This window comes from Ovis canadensis, chromosome 1, assembly GCF_042477335.2.
Source record: "Ovis canadensis isolate MfBH-ARS-UI-01 breed Bighorn chromosome 1, ARS-UI_OviCan_v2, whole genome shotgun sequence".
Taxonomy (NCBI): domain Eukaryota; kingdom Metazoa; phylum Chordata; class Mammalia; order Artiodactyla; family Bovidae; genus Ovis; species Ovis canadensis.
The window spans coordinates 105111618-105128601 of record NC_091245.1 but is presented as its reverse complement, the minus strand read 5'-3'; the positions used below and the strand labels follow the sequence as shown (position 1 = coordinate 105128601).

At 59.2% G+C, this 16984-nt stretch overlaps 1 protein-coding gene across 8 annotated transcripts; it reads left to right on the top strand.

Moving 5' to 3' along the window:
- Positions 1 to 1215: 1215 nt before the first annotated feature.
- On the top strand, positions 1216 to 16417 carry DENND4B (DENN domain containing 4B). 8 transcript variants are annotated; one of them, XM_069542779.1, is made up of 29 exons: positions 2561 to 2719; positions 3481 to 3820; positions 4610 to 4862; positions 5115 to 5184; positions 5379 to 5548; positions 5621 to 5865; positions 6273 to 6339; positions 6437 to 6495; positions 6651 to 6795; positions 7067 to 7242; positions 7358 to 7458; positions 7847 to 8062; positions 8590 to 8735; positions 9043 to 9182; positions 9275 to 9401; positions 9812 to 10018; positions 10297 to 10425; positions 11224 to 11404; positions 11637 to 11804; positions 12035 to 12423; positions 12587 to 12709; positions 12907 to 13076; positions 13158 to 13299; positions 13504 to 13740; positions 14251 to 14368; positions 14457 to 14622; positions 14710 to 14774; positions 14877 to 15060; positions 16151 to 16417. In XM_069542779.1, exons 1-28 carry the CDS (start codon positions 2710 to 2712, stop codon positions 15020 to 15022), a joined length of 4506 nt encoding a protein of 1501 aa, XP_069398880.1. In that variant the 5' UTR covers positions 2561 to 2709; the 3' UTR covers positions 15023 to 15060; positions 16151 to 16417. The 8 variants fall into 8 exon arrangements, with proteins under 8 accessions (XP_069398888.1, XP_069398897.1, XP_069398863.1 ...); XM_069542751.1 differs by having other exon boundaries at positions 14149 to 14368; XM_069542787.1 differs by lacking the exons at positions 2561 to 2719; positions 16151 to 16417 and adding an exon at positions 1216 to 1585 and having other exon boundaries at positions 14877 to 15802.
- Positions 16418 to 16984: the final 567 nt, after the last annotated feature.

Here is a 16984-nt window from a genome sequence, read left to right as displayed (position 1 = left end):
GTTCTTGGGGACATGAGTCTTTTTGCCTGCTATCCTTTTTTTTTTTTTTAATTTGGTTGTGCCAAGCCTTAGTTGCAGCATTCGGGATCTTCATTGCATTCAGGGCATGTGGGATCTAGTTCCCTGATCAGGGATCAAACCTGGGCATTGGGAGCATGGAGTCTTACCCACTGGAACACCAGGGAAGTCCCCTATTATGCATTTTGCATCTTCTCAACACCATGTGGTTTGTGGAGGGGCCCCCCAAAGCCTCAGAATTTGTACTCAGCACGGATCATAGGGCTGCAGGCTGGGTGCAGGCCCTGTGGCAGCACAGGTGCCTTCTCACTTGTCCAGGGCCTTGCTGGTGGCATCAGAGGACAGGGGCTTTGACTGCTGCTGCTCTTCCTCAAACCTGAGACCCTGGCAGTGAGTCAGGAGGTGAGAAGGTGACTGCTGGTTGAGCTCTCAGCTCTGGATATTTCTGGTAGAATGACCCCACCTCTCCCCAGGCGTATCTGGCCCCAGTGCTAAGGCTTCCAAGGAGAGAGGATTTAAAAACTACTGAGGCCAGATAGTAAGCCTAGAGGACCTGGAAGTTCGATATGCCAGGCCAGCCTCCGACCCAAGGCTTCTCATTCTCATTCTGCCCCTCACCGTGCATGAATTCACTTCACCCTCCCACTCTTCACTCATTCAGAGGCTTGAGTGCCAGCTAACCTGTTTTGATGGTTTCCTCTTTTTGGCTTGGGTTGCTAGTCCTCCGACCCTCTGAGCTTCTGCCCGCTTTCCCTCACACAGCACAGAAGAGTAGTGCCGCTCCTCCACTATCTCTGCCTCGGCTACTTGCCCACAGCCCACAGTCCTGGCTTCTCCGCTTCCTCTTTCCAAAACTTGTCATTTTCAAAAATGAGAACTGAGAACTTCTGGCTTAGGCTGAAAGGGAATGCAGTGTGCCCTAAACCTGGAAGTAGGAGCAGCCATCTGGGTCTCCGCACACTAGACTTTCAGGGCCTTCACCCAAGCAGGCAAGCCACATTTGAGTAGGCTCGAGGGCGGGACGAGAGCACGCCTCGGACTTCAGGGGCCGCCTAGGGTCAGTGTCCGGCAATGGCTCGGTGGTGGGAAGCTCCCTGGGTGCAAGGGGCCCTCCCAGCCGCCAGGGGTCGCGCTGCAGGCGGTCGGGCGCTGGGCAGGCGCGGCCAGGGTCACGGCCGCCGGCCGGGGGGTGGGGGGGGAGCGGCGGCGCCCGTGGTCCCGGAGGGGGGGTTGGGGGGAGCGGAGAAAGCGGGGCGCGCGGAGAAGCACCGGGCCCTCAGCGCGGCAGGAGCCGGGGGGACCGCGCGGCGCGAGCGAGCGGCGCGGCAGCACAGTCCCCGCGTGGCGCAGCGCGGCGGGGACGCTGGGATCGCTCGGATCTCCCTCCAAGGCGCCCTGCGCCCCGGCGCCCTCGGCCACCTCTTCCTCCTTCATTCGCCGTCCCGGCGGGAGCGGCGCCCGAGTCGGGTGCGCCATGTCCGGGGCCGGGTAGCCTCGCCGTCCGCCGGCCCGCCTTCCGAGCCACCCGCCCGCGGGCCGGCCGGCCGGGGAGTCGCGGGGCAGGCAGGTAGGGGCTGGACCGGGCGGGGCAACGGGCGGAGAAGGGAGGGAGGGAGCGCGGGCGGGGCGGGGGCTCTCCCCAGCTGTTCCCTGGCGCTGCACATCTGGTTCCGGTTCCTCTCTCCTGGGGAAGTGAAAGTGGAGGGGAGGGCGCAGTCTGGAGTTAGCTAGCTGTGCCCGGCGCCCTGCACCCCTCCTGCTCCCGCGGGTCGCGAGCCTGAGCACCCCTCCCTCCCGCTCCGGTCACGCGGCGGCCGGCGCTGCTGCCGTCACGTCCCCGGCCGCCTGCGCGTCCGCTCCTCTCTGCCCTCCTGCTCCTTCCTCAGCCTCCTCCCGCGCGGCGCGCCCTTTGCCCCAACGCGAACTTCCCGCTGTCCGGCTCGTGGGCGCCGGGACCCGGAGTGGTGCCCCTGCCCCTTGCGTTCCCTAGGGAGAAAGGGCTGCCTTCCTGCAGGGCTCTTCCCTAGCTTGGTGAGGAGAGGCCCGGCTGCGCAGGTCCTGCCGATGGGAGCCACTCGCCCCTCAGCTGGTTTCACCTCGTGGCTCCTGCCTGCTGCTCGGGGCAGAGGACATAGGGCTCCCATTCGCCTTCAGTGGACGAGGCACGGGGCTGGGCCCCAGAGCTAAATCAGGAGGCTGACGCTGACTCCTGGCTTCACCTCGCGGATGTGGAGACTAAATTTAGCTGGAGTTGGTGTATGTGTGAGTGACCAGAGGCCAGGTTAAGGAGGGCCAGCTTGGGTCCATGAGATTCCCTTGCCCCCTCTTCTCTGGGCAAGGGTGGGAGGTTAAGTAGGACTGTACATCCTGGATCTAATCTGAGCTGCCTCTGCCTTGCTCCGGGTCCTTAGGCTAAAAAGCTTCCAACTTGGAATGATGCTGTATTGGCACCTTCTGACAATACCCCCCCTCCTCTGCACACCCTCACCAGCACCACACACACACCCATAGGCTGACTTCCGCCGAGCTGCAGCTTCCCCTCCACTGTTTCAGGAAGTCACCTCCCTTCCCCTCTGAAGCAGCCCCCACGCCTCCAGTCCTCTGCTGCAAGCCACCCACCAAGCTGTTTCCCAGCTTCTGCACTCAGGGCACCCCGGGACCCTTGATGCTCCTACTCCTGGGGGTTGGGCCATGGAGGCAGGTGAGAAGAGTTGCTGAGAAGCCGCTGTGGGCCTGTTTCCGTCTCTGGGCTTCATGGAGGGCTTGGGGATGGTGGGGACTGTCTCCCACAGCTTCTTTGGACTTAACTGAGGATACCGAAGGATCCTGGAGGTTGGAGGGCACTGATTTTTTTTTTTTTTTTTTGGTCAGGTTACTGGAGCTAGGTTAGGAAAAAGGACACTCAAGTCTGGTGAAAAGACACTTAAAGCCTGGGTTTTGTGGGTTCCTCACAAAAACCTAGAGGTGGGCGCTTTAAGAATATTAGCTGGCTCATGAGATTCTTAGAATGTCAACTAGAGTAAGAAGGCCAGAAATCTATAAAAAGGCTGTAATGTTGGCCTGATGTCACGGCCAGAATGAATGTTATTGTAGGCCATTACAGAAAAGACTGTGATCTCTGTTGTGTTAGGGAGTGAAGAGGGCTGGGGTCTTTAAAAGGGATACAGAAACCATGTGATGTCAGAACCCAGAGCCTAGGTTAGCTGTGTGCAGTGGGTTCTTTGGAAAGAGGGCTGTTACCTCCAAGAGGGAGGGTCCTGGTCTCTTTAAGGAGCTGTGGTGGGCTGTTAGGGCCTGGTGATGTCACAGGCGGGAGAGTTCAGGATTGGCTGGCCACTGATCCTGCTTTTCCTTGAAAGTACTAGGAAGAGGAGGGAAGCAAAAGGGAGACTCCCTGGTTGCTGGTTGCCATGGCAACACAAACCTTCCTTGCTTCATCTCTCCCCCACTTGACCATTCCAGATGCAGTGAGTGAGGGGGGGGCCATGGCGGAGGAGCGGCCCCCCCGGCTGGTGGATTACTTCGTGATAGCTGGACTTGCAGGGAACGGAGCACCCATCCCTGAGGAAACGTGGATTCCTGAACCCAGTGGGCCCCTGCGCCCTCCCCGGCCAGCTGAGCCCATCACAGATGTGGCAGTCATTGCTAGGGCCCTGGGCGAGGAGGTGCCCCAGGGCTACACATGCATCCAGGCTTCTGCTGGAGGCCACCCCTTGGAACTCAGCGCTGGGCTCCTAGGTGGAACTCAGCCCGTCATCTGCTACCGGAGGGGGCGTGACAAGCCCCCCCTCGTTGAGCTGGGGTGTGTGCACCTACCTACCCCTGCTGGCACCAGGGGAGGCTGGGCGATCTGGGGTGACGCAGGGAGAGGTAGGGGTATGGGATGAGGGATGTTCAGTGGGAATGGCAAGAGAGTGGTCCTGAGACCAGGGAGAAGAGCCTGAAGCTGTGTGTACTTAGTCCTCACACAGATTTGGGTGCGTGTACTAGTGCTGCTACTTGCTAGCTCTGTGACCTTTGGCAGGTTATTGAGCCCCTCTGGGTCTATTTCCTCAGCTGTAATTTGGGGAAAATAATACCTCCTCATAGGGTAGTTGAGATGAAATTGACATGAAATGAGATCATCCATATAAGGGACTTAGCACAGAGTCAGTAAATGGTAGCTTTTCTTCTTGGTATTTATTATTGAGCGCTGAGAGCCATGGAAGGCCTGAGGTATTGTTACTGATCAAGAAGTAGAGCCTAGGGATTTCTCTGGTGGTCCAGGGACTAAGACTCAGCGCTCCCGGTGCCGAGGGCCTGGGTTCGATTCCTGGTCAGGGCACTAGATCCCACATGCCATAACTAAAGATCCCAAGTGCTGCAACTGAGACCTGGAGCAGCCAAATAAATGAATATTAAAAAAAAAAAAATTGAGCCACGGGCAGAGAGGGGCGCAGGGTTCTGGAGGGCGGGTTCAGCAAGAAGTGGGCCCTGGTGTCGGTGTTCGACTAGGCTGAGTAGGTAGGACTAGGAAGGCAGATCTAGTAAGACTGGGGGCTTTCTCCTCTGTTGTGGACTTCTGACATCTCTCTCTGTTCTCTGTGCCCAGGGTGTTGTATGAGGGGAAAGAACGTCCCAAGCCTGGCTTCCAAGTGCTAGATACGACACCCTACAGCCACTCAGCCAACCTGGCCCCTCCGGGCCCTGGGCACCCCCGCACCTACCTCACTTACCGGCGGGCAGCAGAGGGGGCAGGGCTGCATGCCCTGGGCATCACTGACCTCTGCCTGGTACTGCCCAGCAAGGGCGAGGGCACTCCTCATACTTACTGCCGATTGCCCCGCAACCTCAACCCTGGCATGGTGAGTGGGGCCCTGGGCCAGGAGCCAAGACTTATGTCATCTCCGTGTAAGGGGTGGACACTGGGCACACAGGGCATCCTAGGACCAAGGCCTCTAGCGGCGGGGGTGGGTCCAGAGGTGTGACGCTGGTCTTGGGGGACTGGGATTAACAGGCATTGTAAAGACAAAGACCATTTAGGGGTGGTGGAGAAAATCACCCCTCAGAATCTTTGTTAGCTGTGTGTCTGCTTGTCTCTTGCCGTTTTGGGACAGTGGGGCCCAGCAGTGTTCCTGTGCTACAAGGTGGGCCTGGCCAAGGCCAACACGCTGGTATATGAGGCAGGTGAGTAGCCCGTCTCTGGTCCCTCGACCCTCTGCGTCCCTCTGCCCTGGTGCCTCTCGGCGGGTACCTTCAGTGTCCACAGAACTCACCTCCCCTTTGCCACATGGCCCTTCTCTGGGATCCCCTGGTTCTTTTCCCCGGTGTCTGATGGACCCTACTCCTTTTGGGGACCCCCCACTCTGCCGGGGGTGCAGAGCTGCTGGGCCGCTACCCAGAGGAGGACAATGAGGCGTTCCCGCTGCCCGAGTCAGTGCCCGTCTTCTGCCTGCCCATGGGGGCCACTATCGAGTGCTGGCCTGCCCAGACCAAGTACCCCGTGCCCGTCTTCTCCACCTTTGTGCTCACGGGTGCAGCTGGTGATAAGGTGGGTGTGTGGAGTGTGGTCAGGGGTCTGGGCTCCGCGGGGCCCACCTGACTGCCCTTCTGCCCCTGCCAGGTGTACGGTGCTGCCCTGCAGTTCTACGAGGCGTTCCCGAGGGCCAGGCTGTCGGAGCGGCAGGCTCGGGCCCTGGGCCTGCTGAGCGCTGTGGAGCGGGGCCGGGCACTGGGGGGCCGGGCTGTGCGCAGCCGCCGTGCCATCGCTGTGCTGTCCCGCTGGCCTGCCTTCCCGGCCTTCCGCGCCTTCCTCACCTTCCTCTACCGCTACTCCGTCTCGGGACCCCACCGTCTGCCCCTGGAAGCGTGAGCATGGGGCTTCCCCGATGCTGGGAAGGGTTACGAGGCCAGGAGGAATGGAGGAAAGGACGATGGAGCTGAGGGGGCGGGGTGCAGAGGAGTCGGGACGGGGCTGTAGGTGTGGCTGGAGAGCTGGCCCATTGCAGGAGTGCCCCTGGCTGAAGGGGCGAGTGGGGCCTGAGACCCAGGCTACACTTGCTTAGCCAAGTCCCAGCCAGGGCCTGTGCACACCCAGAGGGATCTCTCCTGCTGTGCATCAGTGCTGTGCATGGTGGCGGCTCCCGTGGCTGGCGGCAGTCTTGAGGTAGAGCTCAGGGAGGAGCGAGGTCCCTGGGGACAGGCGGAGGAGAAGAGCAAAGGGGCTGAACGGACAGCCTGGAGCCTGCCTCTGACCGTGTCCCTCTCTCCCCCAGGCACATCTCCCACTTCATTCACAATGTTCCCTTCCCTTCCCCACAGAGACCCCGCATCCTGGTGCAGGTGAGGGCTGGGGCTGGGGGGAGAATTCTCCCCTGCAGGGGAGAATGGGCAGGGGCTAGTCTTCACCATCCTGACCTGTGGCTCTTCTGCCTCTCAGATGTCTCCCTATGACAACCTGCTCCTCTGCCAGCCTGTATCCTCACCCCTGCCCCTCAGGTATATGCTCAGGTTGGGGGGCAGGGCGGGGTGGGTGTCAGGCAAGTGGGCACTGGTGTAGAGGGCTGTGAAGGCTGGGCCCAGGTGGTGTCTGTGCCCAGCGATGAGGGAAGGGCCTCCTGCTGACTCTTCCCCCACCTGGGCATTGCCCCCAGTGGTGCCAGCTTCCTGCAGCTGCTGCAGACCCTGGGCCCGGAGCTGGCCATCACGCTGCTGCTCGCTGTGCTCACGGAGCACAAGCTGCTAGTCCACTCGCTGCGGCCCGATCTGCTCACCAGCGTCTGCGAGGCCCTTGTCTCTGTGAGTGCCACTCTGCCCGGCCTGCTTTACCCAGAGTGTTCTTTCTTGTGCCCTAGTCCCTGCCTGGATTCTCCTTACTTTTCCTTTCTTGAGGAGGCTTCCTCAGTCTCATCCTTGGGCATGGCCTACAGGGTGTACAGCTTCGGTCAGGAGCTTTTCTTTGGAGCTCCACTCCAGCAGCTTGTCACAAGCACCACCGGTCAAGGTCCATGCCCCTCTTCTGCTGCCTCCCTGCGCCCTGCTCACTGGCCCTCATCCCCCGATGCTTTAGATGACCTTCCCGCTGCACTGGCAGTGCCCCTACATTCCGCTGTGCCCACTGGTGCTGGCAGATGTGCTGAGTGCCCCCGTGCCCTTCATCGTGGGTATCCACTCCAGCTACTTCGATCTGCATGACCCACCTGTGGATGTCATCTGTGTGGATCTTGATACCAACACGCTCTTCCAGTAAGAGGGCCGGGTCTTTCTGGGGGTTTCGAGGATGGGAGCAGAAGAAGGCTGGTCAAAGGAGCCTCAGGGAAAACAAGAAACCCCATCACCCTTTCTTCCGTTTATCTCACAGGACTGAGGAAAAGAAGCCCCTCTCCCCTCGGACCCTACCCCGCAGGCCCTACAAGGTTCTGCTGGCCACACTGACACACCTCTACCAGCAGCTGGGCCAGAGTAAGGAGCCTGGGGGGAGGCTGGACACCGTTATCGGCCTTTAATCTCTGGTCTGGGGAGACCTGTGGAGAGCCGGACCTTACCTGGGGAGGTTAGAAGCACTGGGCTCTCACTGGGTGGGAGTGAGAGGAATTCAAGTTCAAGGTAGAGGGCAAGGCATATGCCACATTAAATTCCTGGATGTGTCAGGAGGTTGGGCTTGCCACCGGGGCAGCTTGCAACTGTTACCGAAAGGTAACTTCTAGTTGCTGCTGGTACTAGGTCTGTTAGGAGCTGGCGGTGGTGGGGGGCAGCAGGTGGTAGGGCTGCAACCTGACTTCTGTGGGGAGCAGGGCTGAGCAAGCCCTATGGGTGCCAGCCCTGATGCCCAGGCTGCCCTGGTCCCCAGCGTATACCGGCCCCGAGGAGGAGGCCTCCCTGGAGTTCCTGCTGACGGACTATGAGGCAGTGTGTGGCCGCCGGGCCCGGCTAGAGCGCGAGGTCCAGGGAGCCTTCCTCCGCTTCATGGCCTGCCTGCTCAAGGGCTACCGGGACTTCCTGCGTCCACTCACCCAGGCCCCCTCTGAGGGGTCTCGTGATGTCGACAACCTCTTCTTCCTGCAAGGTAAAGGCGACCTGCCCTTGCTTGGGGAAGGTATCGTGGGACAGGTGACCAGCGGCTGGGCTCCGTGGGGAAGTCAGAGGGCATGCGAAATCACACAGTTACTTGTTTCTAAACTCAGCTGGCATTTTTGTGGTCACCAGCTTTGAGCTATGTGCTCTTCTGGGCCTCGTGAGGGGATAAGGGTACAAAGATGAATCAGCTGTGGCACCAGCCTCCGGGAAGCCCAGGGCTTGGTGGGAACACAGTGACACCTGTGGTAAGCCAGCCCAAGGGCGAAAGTCTCCTCTTGGTGACTCCCCAGTCTGAGGCCCTCGATGCCCAAGGATAAAAGGGAAGGATGCCATGGGACCATGGTGCTGGGGCAGCTGAGCTGGTCAGCTTGGCCGGTAGGGCCAGAGGGGCCAGAGAGGATGGCTTTTATGGCCTTGGATGCCAAGTTGGCGGGGAGCCAAGACAAGGGCTCAGAAGCGGGTGGCTGTGGTAGAGCCCCCAGTGACCACCCTCTTGGCCCCCTTCTCACCCATCAGGCTTCCTCAAGTCCCGAGAACGTTCCAGCCACAAGCTGTACTCCCAGCTGCTACACACACAGATGTTCTCCCAGTTCATTGAGGAATGCTCCTTTGGCTCTGCTCGGCACGCTGCCCTCGAATTCTTTGACTCTTGTGTTGACAAGGTATTGGGATCATCCCTTCTTTTTGTGCCCTCTGCTCTGCTCTCGGCTCTGTCACCCCAGATATAAACACTGTCTCACACGTGGTGAGGCTGGTGCCCCCGTGCAGTGCACACAACTGGCCTCATAGACACACTGTCTTCCTGCCCCTCGCTCGTCCCCTGGCTGTATCTCCAGGGCCCTGACAGAGTCTGGGCCCATTACCTGCTTCCCCGTGGCTGTGCTTTCCCGGGAGATGCCGTCTTCTGGATCCCTGGCCCTGCTCTGTGCTCACTGTCTGGATGTCCCCTTTCTTACCATCCTGCTTCAGGTCCACCCAGAGCAGGAGAAGCCTGAGCCCACGCCCCTGGTGGAGCTGGAGGAGCTGTCGGGCAGTGAGCTCACCGTGTTTATCACGCCTCCCGAGGAGCCGCCAGCGCCAGAGGGCAGTGAATCCACTCCTCAGTACTGGTGAGTACCTCCCGCCCCCTCTCTTGCTCTGAGGCCTGATCAGCTGACTTAGTACCAACTGCTCTCCATATGGCCTCTCTCCGCCCCTCCAGTTATGATGGGTTCCCCGAGCTACAGGCTGAGCTGTTCGAGTCTCCTCAAGAACAAGCCGGGGCTCTGCCTGTGCCAGGCCCATCCCGCAGTGCCCCCAGCAGTCCTGCCCCTCGCCGGACCAAACAGGTAACCAGCAGGTGGGCCCCCTAGAGGCATCTGACTCAGGCCAGGACTGCTGCTTCAGTTTCTTCATCTGTAAAACGGGTATAACAGTGCTTATCCCATAAAGTTGTTGGGAGGCTTCAACATGTCTGGCACAAAGAAGAAACACGAACCATCCGTGTTGTTACCGTTGTCATCGTCCTCATCTTCATTTTCTGAGGACTCCGGAAATCCAGGGGCTTGCTGCCTCTGCCAGGACACCTGCCCACACTCAAGCTAAGCATCTGTGCTTGGGAATCCAGGGCTGTGGGCACTGTCCCTGCCACCCCGTCAGCACACAGACCCTTTCTCAGGGCAGGTGCTGCTTCTCCCACACTGTTTCAAGACCTGCCCTGGCATCATTCTCACCCAGGTGTGTCCCCCGCCCTCTTTAGGAGATGAAGGTGGCGCAGCGGATGGCACAGAAGTCAGCAGCTGTGCCTGAGCTGTGGGCCCGGTGCCTGCTGGGCCACTGCTACGGGCTGTGGTTCTTGTGTCTGCCTGCCTACGTGCGCTCGGCGCCCTCCCGGGTGCGGGCACTGCAGACGGCCTACCAGGTGCTGCGCCAGATGGAGAGCCGCAAGGTGGTGCTGCCTGACGAGGTGGGTGCCCGGACCCAGTACCAGGGGTTGGTGCAGCCCCGGGGGCCGCAGCCGACGGGGAACATGGGCCCAAGTCCAGGAGCTGGGCAGGTGCTCCGTCGTGTTCACTGAATTAGTGAGCGTGTTCAGGTTGTCGCAGCGGGGACTGTGGGGTGGCAGGGTCCGCAGAAAGGGAGGTGGCTCTGTGAGGACTGGGGAGGCTGGAGGTGGGCGCTCACTGAGGCTTGAGGACTGGGGCCGAGAGCGAGCCCACCTCATCCCGCGTGTCTCCGGCCCAGGTGTGTTACCGCGTGCTGATGCAGCTGTGCTCACACTACGGGCAGCCCGTGCTGTCCGTGCGGGTCATGCTGGACATGCGGCGGGCGGGCATCGTGCCCAACACCATCACCTACGGCTACTATAACAAGGTGCCCAGTCACTCGCCTTTGGGGTGGGTGGTGGGATGGTGGCAGGGGTATGTGGGGTGGGCGCTGTTCCCTGACACCTGTGGCTTTCCCCTCCCCGTGGAGATCGGGCCCGTACAGTCCAACAAGGTCCTGCGGCCACTGTCCCACAGAGCTCCTCTAGTGCCTCGGCACCTGGGCTGCTTTGAGTCTCACCCACAGCAGTCCTGGCAAGCAGGTTAGGAAAGTACCGCCACCTCCCAGGAATAGCTGATTATGGGAGCCAGGATGCCAGGCTCTGCTCCAAAGACAGCATCCACGTAAAACCATCTTATCTTTCCCACAGCTCCTTGAAGTGGAACGATTCTCGTCCCCATCTTATAGATGAGGCCATGAGGTTGCAGGGGGTTAGTAACTTGTCCAAGGTACCACAGTAAGTTAGGGAGTTAGGACACACACAGGCATATCGTTTCCTGAATCCAGGCCCTTCACCATGACGCTAAACTATTTCCTGTTTTTAGATGAGGAAACTAATGGCCAAAACAAATGAACTGATGTCTTCAAAGCCCACAGTTTATAAACAGCAGTCTGCAGACAGGTTGTCTCCACCGTTTCTGACTTCCTCCAGAACCCCCTGGGTGGCCACCACCAGCTCTCTGTTCTGGGCTCTTGTTCCTGGCTGAGCCCTTGGCAGGACAATCATAGGCAGGATGTCTGGAGGGAAAGGTGGTCGCTGGGCCCCCAGGTCAGGCAGTCAGCATCTAGCTGAGGCCCAGGGTATGGAGACAGGCTGTCTGCATGGGTGAACACTGTGCTTGGCAGGCTGTGCTGGAAAGCAAGTGGCCGTCTGGCACACCGGGTGGGCGCCTGCGCTGGGCCAAGCTCCGGAACGTGGTCCTGGGGGCTGCTCAGTTCCGCCAGCCCTTGCGAGAACAGCGGCAGCGGCAGCAGAAGCAGGAGGAGGTGGAGACAGCAGCCCAAGAGGCAGGCAGCTCGCAGACAGGTGGGTAGGGCCTGGTGACACAGGCGGGGACAGGCATGGAGAGCTGGGCTGGTCCAGAGGCTGACAGTCAGTGTGCTGAGGACAGGCAGACTACCCTTGGCAGCCAACAAAAGACAAGAGACTCTGCCTGGGAGAAGCCTTGCAGACCCAGGTCCCCGTGAGGAGCTCTGTTTTGGAGCTGGGGGCCAGGTTTCCAGCTCGCTGTCTTTTGACCCCTCCCTGCCTTCTGCAGAGCCCTATCTGGAGCGCCCCTCCCCAACCCGCCCCCTTCAGCGCCAGACTACCTGGGCCGGGCGAAGCCTGCGGGACCCCGCCTCACCTATGGGACGCCTGGTGAAGAGCGGCAGCCTGGGTAGTGCCCGAGGGGCACAGCCCACCGTGGAGGCTGGTGTGGCCCACAGTGAGTGCCCTCATCCCACACCCCACCCCTCGGCCCATCAGCTACCCTAACCACTTTCCAGGTGGAGGGGTAGTGCTCTGTGGCAGGTACTGTAGGCTCTGGGGGAATCTTGCCCAGACTGTCATCATGGTGGGGGCTGTGGTGCCAGATTGCATAGCCAGGAATTGTGTTTACTCAGGTCCTAAGGAGGGCCTGGACTCCATCTTCCCTGATTCTTTTCTGCCTTGCAGTGATAGAGGCCTTGGGGGTCCTGGAACCCCGGGGATCACCCATTCCCTGGCATGATGGAAGCCTCTCAGACCTGAGCCTGACCGGGGAAGAGTCGGCACCTGGAGGCAGCCCAGGGGACTCAGGCTCAGCCCTGAGCACCCAGTCCACTGAAACCCTGGAAGGGCCAAGTGGGCGGGTGCCCAAGGCTGGTGGGCGTCAGGATGAGGCCAGCACCCCCCGAAGAGGGCTGGGTGCCCGCCTCCAACAGCTGCTCACTCCTTCTCGCCGCCCCCCCACCTCTCGTGCCCCCCCGTCTGAGCTGCCCCCTGACCTGCCTCCCTCAGCCCGTCGCAGCCCCATGGACAGCCTTCTGCGCCCCCGGGAGCGCCCTGGATCCACTGCATCCGAGGTAACCACTAAGGGCAGGCTCCAGACACTTCAGCACTGGGAGGCCTGGGGAGGGGCTGCAAACTTGCAGTGCCCAGAAGTGGGCCTTGAAGGGTGGCTGAGCCAGCTTCCTGGATAAAGAGCAGCATGGGGTTGGCTGACTGTGCTTTCTCTCATAATGGCAGAGCTCAGCCTCTCTGGGCAGTGAGTGGGACCTCTCAGAATCTTCTCTCAGCAGCGTGAGCCTTCGCCGTTCCTCAGAGCGCCTCAGTGACACCCCTGGATCCTTCCAGCCACCTTCCCTGGAAGTGAGGATAACCCCTCCCACACAGACTGCTGGAGCTCACATATATACCACACCCAAGGCACCCTGTCAGAGGCAGGGGCTGGCGGGAGGCAGGAGGAGGCTGGGCTGGGCTGTGGAGGTTCAAGCCTGGGTAAGGAGCAGGGGCTCCTGAGCTCTGAGGCCAAAAGGGGCCTGCTTCTTGGGGCCTTTCACCTGCAGATTCTGCTGTCTAGCTGCTCACTGTGCCGTGCCTGTGACTCCCTGGTGTATGATGAGGAGATCATGGCTGGCTGGGCGCCTGACGACTCCAACCTCAACACCACCTGTCCGTTCTGCGCCTGCCCCTTTGTGCCCCTGCTCAGCGTCCAGACCCTTGATTCCCGACCCAGGTGCCCAAAGACGGGCAGGGGCTGCGGGTGCGGCAGGGCGGCAGAGGCCTGAGGGCTAACCTTCCCGCCATCTCCTTGCAGTGCCCCCAGCCCCAAGCCTGCCCCTGCTGGTGCCAGTGGCAGCAGCGACGCTCCTGTCCCCGGGGGCCCAGGCCCTGTGCTCAGTGACCGCAGGCTTTGCCTAGCCCTGGATGAGCCACAGCTCTGCAACGGGCACATGGGGGTAAGGGCTGGGCCAGAACCCAGCTGAGTGTGTGTGTGTGTGTGTTGCCCTGTGGGTAGCCCCAGTGACGCTGAGGAGAGATGGGTACAGAGGGCAAGGGGCGTCCCAGAAGCTGCTGGATGTGGTGGCTCAGTGGGAAGCAGGGCTCTGAGGATGGGGCTGTGGTATATCCCCTCCCCTGCCCTCCCACTTTGTGCCTGACAGAGTGCCTCCCGGCGTGTTGAGAGTGGGGCATGGGCGTATCTCAGCCCCCTCGTGCTGCGGAAGGAGCTGGAGTCACTGGTCGAGAACGAGGGCAGTGAGGTGCTGGCATTGCCTGAGTTGCCTGCTGCTCACCCCATCATCTTCTGGAACCTTCTGTGGTATTTCCAGCGGCTGCGCCTGCCCAGCATTCTGCCGTGCTTGGTGCTGGCCTCCTGTGATGGGCCCCCGCCCCCCCAGGTCGGTGCGCGGACACGGTCCCTGACCCCTCGTCTCCTAGCTGTTTCTCAGTCCCCTGTGTCCTTGGCGCTATAGGCAGAGCACAGGTTTGGAGTTGCTTATACCTGGTTGACTCCTGGCCACTTCACTTCACTTCTCTGAGCTTCAGTCTCCTCATCTGTAAGATGGCATAACTGCCCCCTCTCTGGGCTGTTGTTAGGCACCTAGTGTAGTGCCTGTTACCCCAGTACTAATTCGTTAATGTTCGTCTATTCATCACTCTGCTCATTGCACCAATATTTATTGGGCACTTTTTAGGTTCCAGGCAGAGTTTTAGGCACCAGGGATGCAGCAGATTACAAAACAAAGTCCTTGCTCTCAGAGAACTTGCATTCCCATGGGGAACAAGAGTTTCTCTCTTCTCTTTAGCTGTGCCCGGTAATGTCCCTGCCCCTTGGAATAGCACCTGTCCGTTTCCCGCCCTCTGCCTCCCACGCCAGGAGCCTGTCTCCTTTGTCTTGGCCCCTGCAGGCCCCAGCTGCTTGGACAATGCCTGACCCAGCGTCCGTGCAGGTGCGGCTGCTGTGGGACGTCCTGACCCCTGACCCCGACAGCTGCCCACCTCTCTATGTACTCTGGAGGGTCCACAGTGAGTCTCACATTTGGCCCAGAATGGGAAGGAGTAGGCCCTATGCTTAGAGGGCTCAATAATCTTGGTTACCTTTTCTTCCACCCAGGCCAGATCCCACAGCGGGTGGTATGGCCAGGTCCAGTACCTGCATCCCTTAGCCTGGCGTTGTTGGAATCGGTGCTGCGCCACGTCGGTCTCAACGAGGTGCACAAGGCTATAGGGCTCCTGCTAGAAACTCTAGGGCCCCCTCCCACTGGCCTGCACCTGCAAAGGTATCACGTTCCCATCCGAGAGGTCCTGGGTCTGTCGCGGGCTCCTTCCCGCCTTATCTCACTTACACCCTTTTGACTCCACTCCAGGGGCATCTACCGTGAGATCTTGTTCCTGACATTGGCTGCTCTGGGCAAGGACCACATGGATATAGGTGAGGGAACAGGCAGCGGGCTGAGGGGTTTAGATCTAGGGCCAGGCGTGGGAGGCTGGGGATTGACCTAACACACTGACCTACCTCCACCCTCTTCCCCAGTGGCCTTCGACAAGAAGTACAAATCCGCCTTTAACAAGCTGGCCAGCAGCATGGGCAAGGAGGAGCTGAGGCAGCGGCGGGCACAGATGCCTACCCCAAAGGCCATTGATTGCCGGAAATGTTTCGGAGCGCCTCTGGAATGCTAGGGACCCTTAAGCTTCCTTCTCCAGTCTGGGCTGAGGAGGTGAGGGAGGAAGGATTCTAGAGAGAACCTGCTTCTCTGTTTCTTTCCGAGTCGGGAATAGGCTAGGAAGCATGCCCAGCCATAGGCTCTGAGTGGGGGCAGTGGGACCCGCTGTTACCAAAAGTCACAATTTCCCATCTCCAGCCTGCCCTCTATGCTCATGCTGATGTTGGAGGAGGCCTGGGGGTAACTGGCACATCTCTGTTCCACCCCATCCTATACCAGGAACTCCCCTCCAGGGTACCCACAGATCTGCACTGCCCTGGCCATTTTATAAGTTTTTGTTTTAAAAAACAACTGGAAAGATACACAGCTACTGAGCCTTTGCCCTGAATGGGAGGGAGGGATGTCATTTCCCACCAGAGATGGTCCCTTTCCCCTAGAATTGCCGAAGGAGCCTAAGGCTCTCTATGCCTTTCTACCTTAGTGTTTGTATTTTAAGTTATTTATTCTGGAGCCACAGCCCCCTTGCTTAGGAGGTTCTTATGGACAGTAAGAGAGAGAAGGGAAATGGGGCTCCATGGTCCAGTGGTTTGTAGCTCCTTGAAAGTCAGGAGTTAGAAGCTAGAGGAGTCCCAAGCTCCCCTTAGGAAAAATTGGTGCCCCTCTCGTCCTAATCCTTCTTGTCCACTCCATCTTGGGGAATGCCTCACACACCCAAGGCCCTGACTGTGCAATAAGGATTGTTCCTTGTGAAGTTTTGTCGGATGTAAATATAGTAAAAGCTGCTTCTGTCTTTTTTCTTCTGCCTCCTGTTCTCTGGGATAAAGGTGGGGGACACCGCTGTTTTTCTCCTGGCTGCACATCCTTCTCTCCACCTTTTCACCCCTTGCTGCCTTTGGGCACACACTACTTTCCCTGACCAGGTCTGGTGCTGGTCCCTTGGGGCACAGGGAGTCTCAGAGCAGGAGAGGGGTGAATCCGGTGCTGGCTATGGTGGTGCCAGTCTGTGTGGTACTTCCGGCCCTCCCACACAATCACCTCCTTGTCCCTCATCTGTACCCCACACAAAGGCTCCATTCTCTGGGGGCCCTGAGCTCATCTCTGCCTTCTTTCCTCTCCCCCATATCCCCCCTCCCAACTTCTCCAGTACCTCCACAGGGATGACAACCCTCTCCCCAGTCACTGGTGTTGGCCATGCTCACACATCCTGGGAGCTGCTCTAACTGCAGGCAGTACTCTTCCAACCAGGGTCTCAGCCTGGGGACAGCACTAGGAGGACAAGAGCAAGGATTGAGGAGCTCACTACATGTGGGCATCAGACAGCCAGGCACTACTTCTCTAACCCTTTTGGCCCCACTTGGAGTTCTCCCTTTTTTTCCTATATAATGAAATAAACACAGGAAACAACTCCTAACAGAGCTGCAAAATCAATTACCAAAGGGAATTAACCAGCAAAACAAAAATGCCTTGGGGAAGGAGTGTCAGTGGAGGAAATAACTTACATGCGCCTCTAGTGCAAATTCCTGGGGGTGGATATCAGTGGATGAAGATAGCAGTACTATTGAATTCTGGGACCCTCAGGCCAGAGGATGCTTTCCCATCCTGTCTGGAGCACTGTCCTAAAGGAGCTGCCAAGGAAAGGAGGAGGGGCTTAGGAAATGCCATCTGTTTTTGTCAGGGACTACTAGAAGATGACTTCTTCAAAGGGGAACCTTCACATTGCCCCAGGTTCTGATTAGATCTCACTACCTAGGGTCAAACTTTCCCTGTATCATCCCTAACAACCTGCAAGGGAGCAACTGCCTTCCTGAAAGCATAAGTTTCTGGTGAGCATAGCATGCCCAGCCATGCACTGAACTGTCTGGAATTACAGAGAGAATTTCAGGGCTCAGTCCCTACCTTACTAGAGCATGCAGTCTTCCTGATCTAGAGTGCCTCCCAGCCTACGCTGCTCATTTTTGGGCTTCCTCAAGAGGCCTAT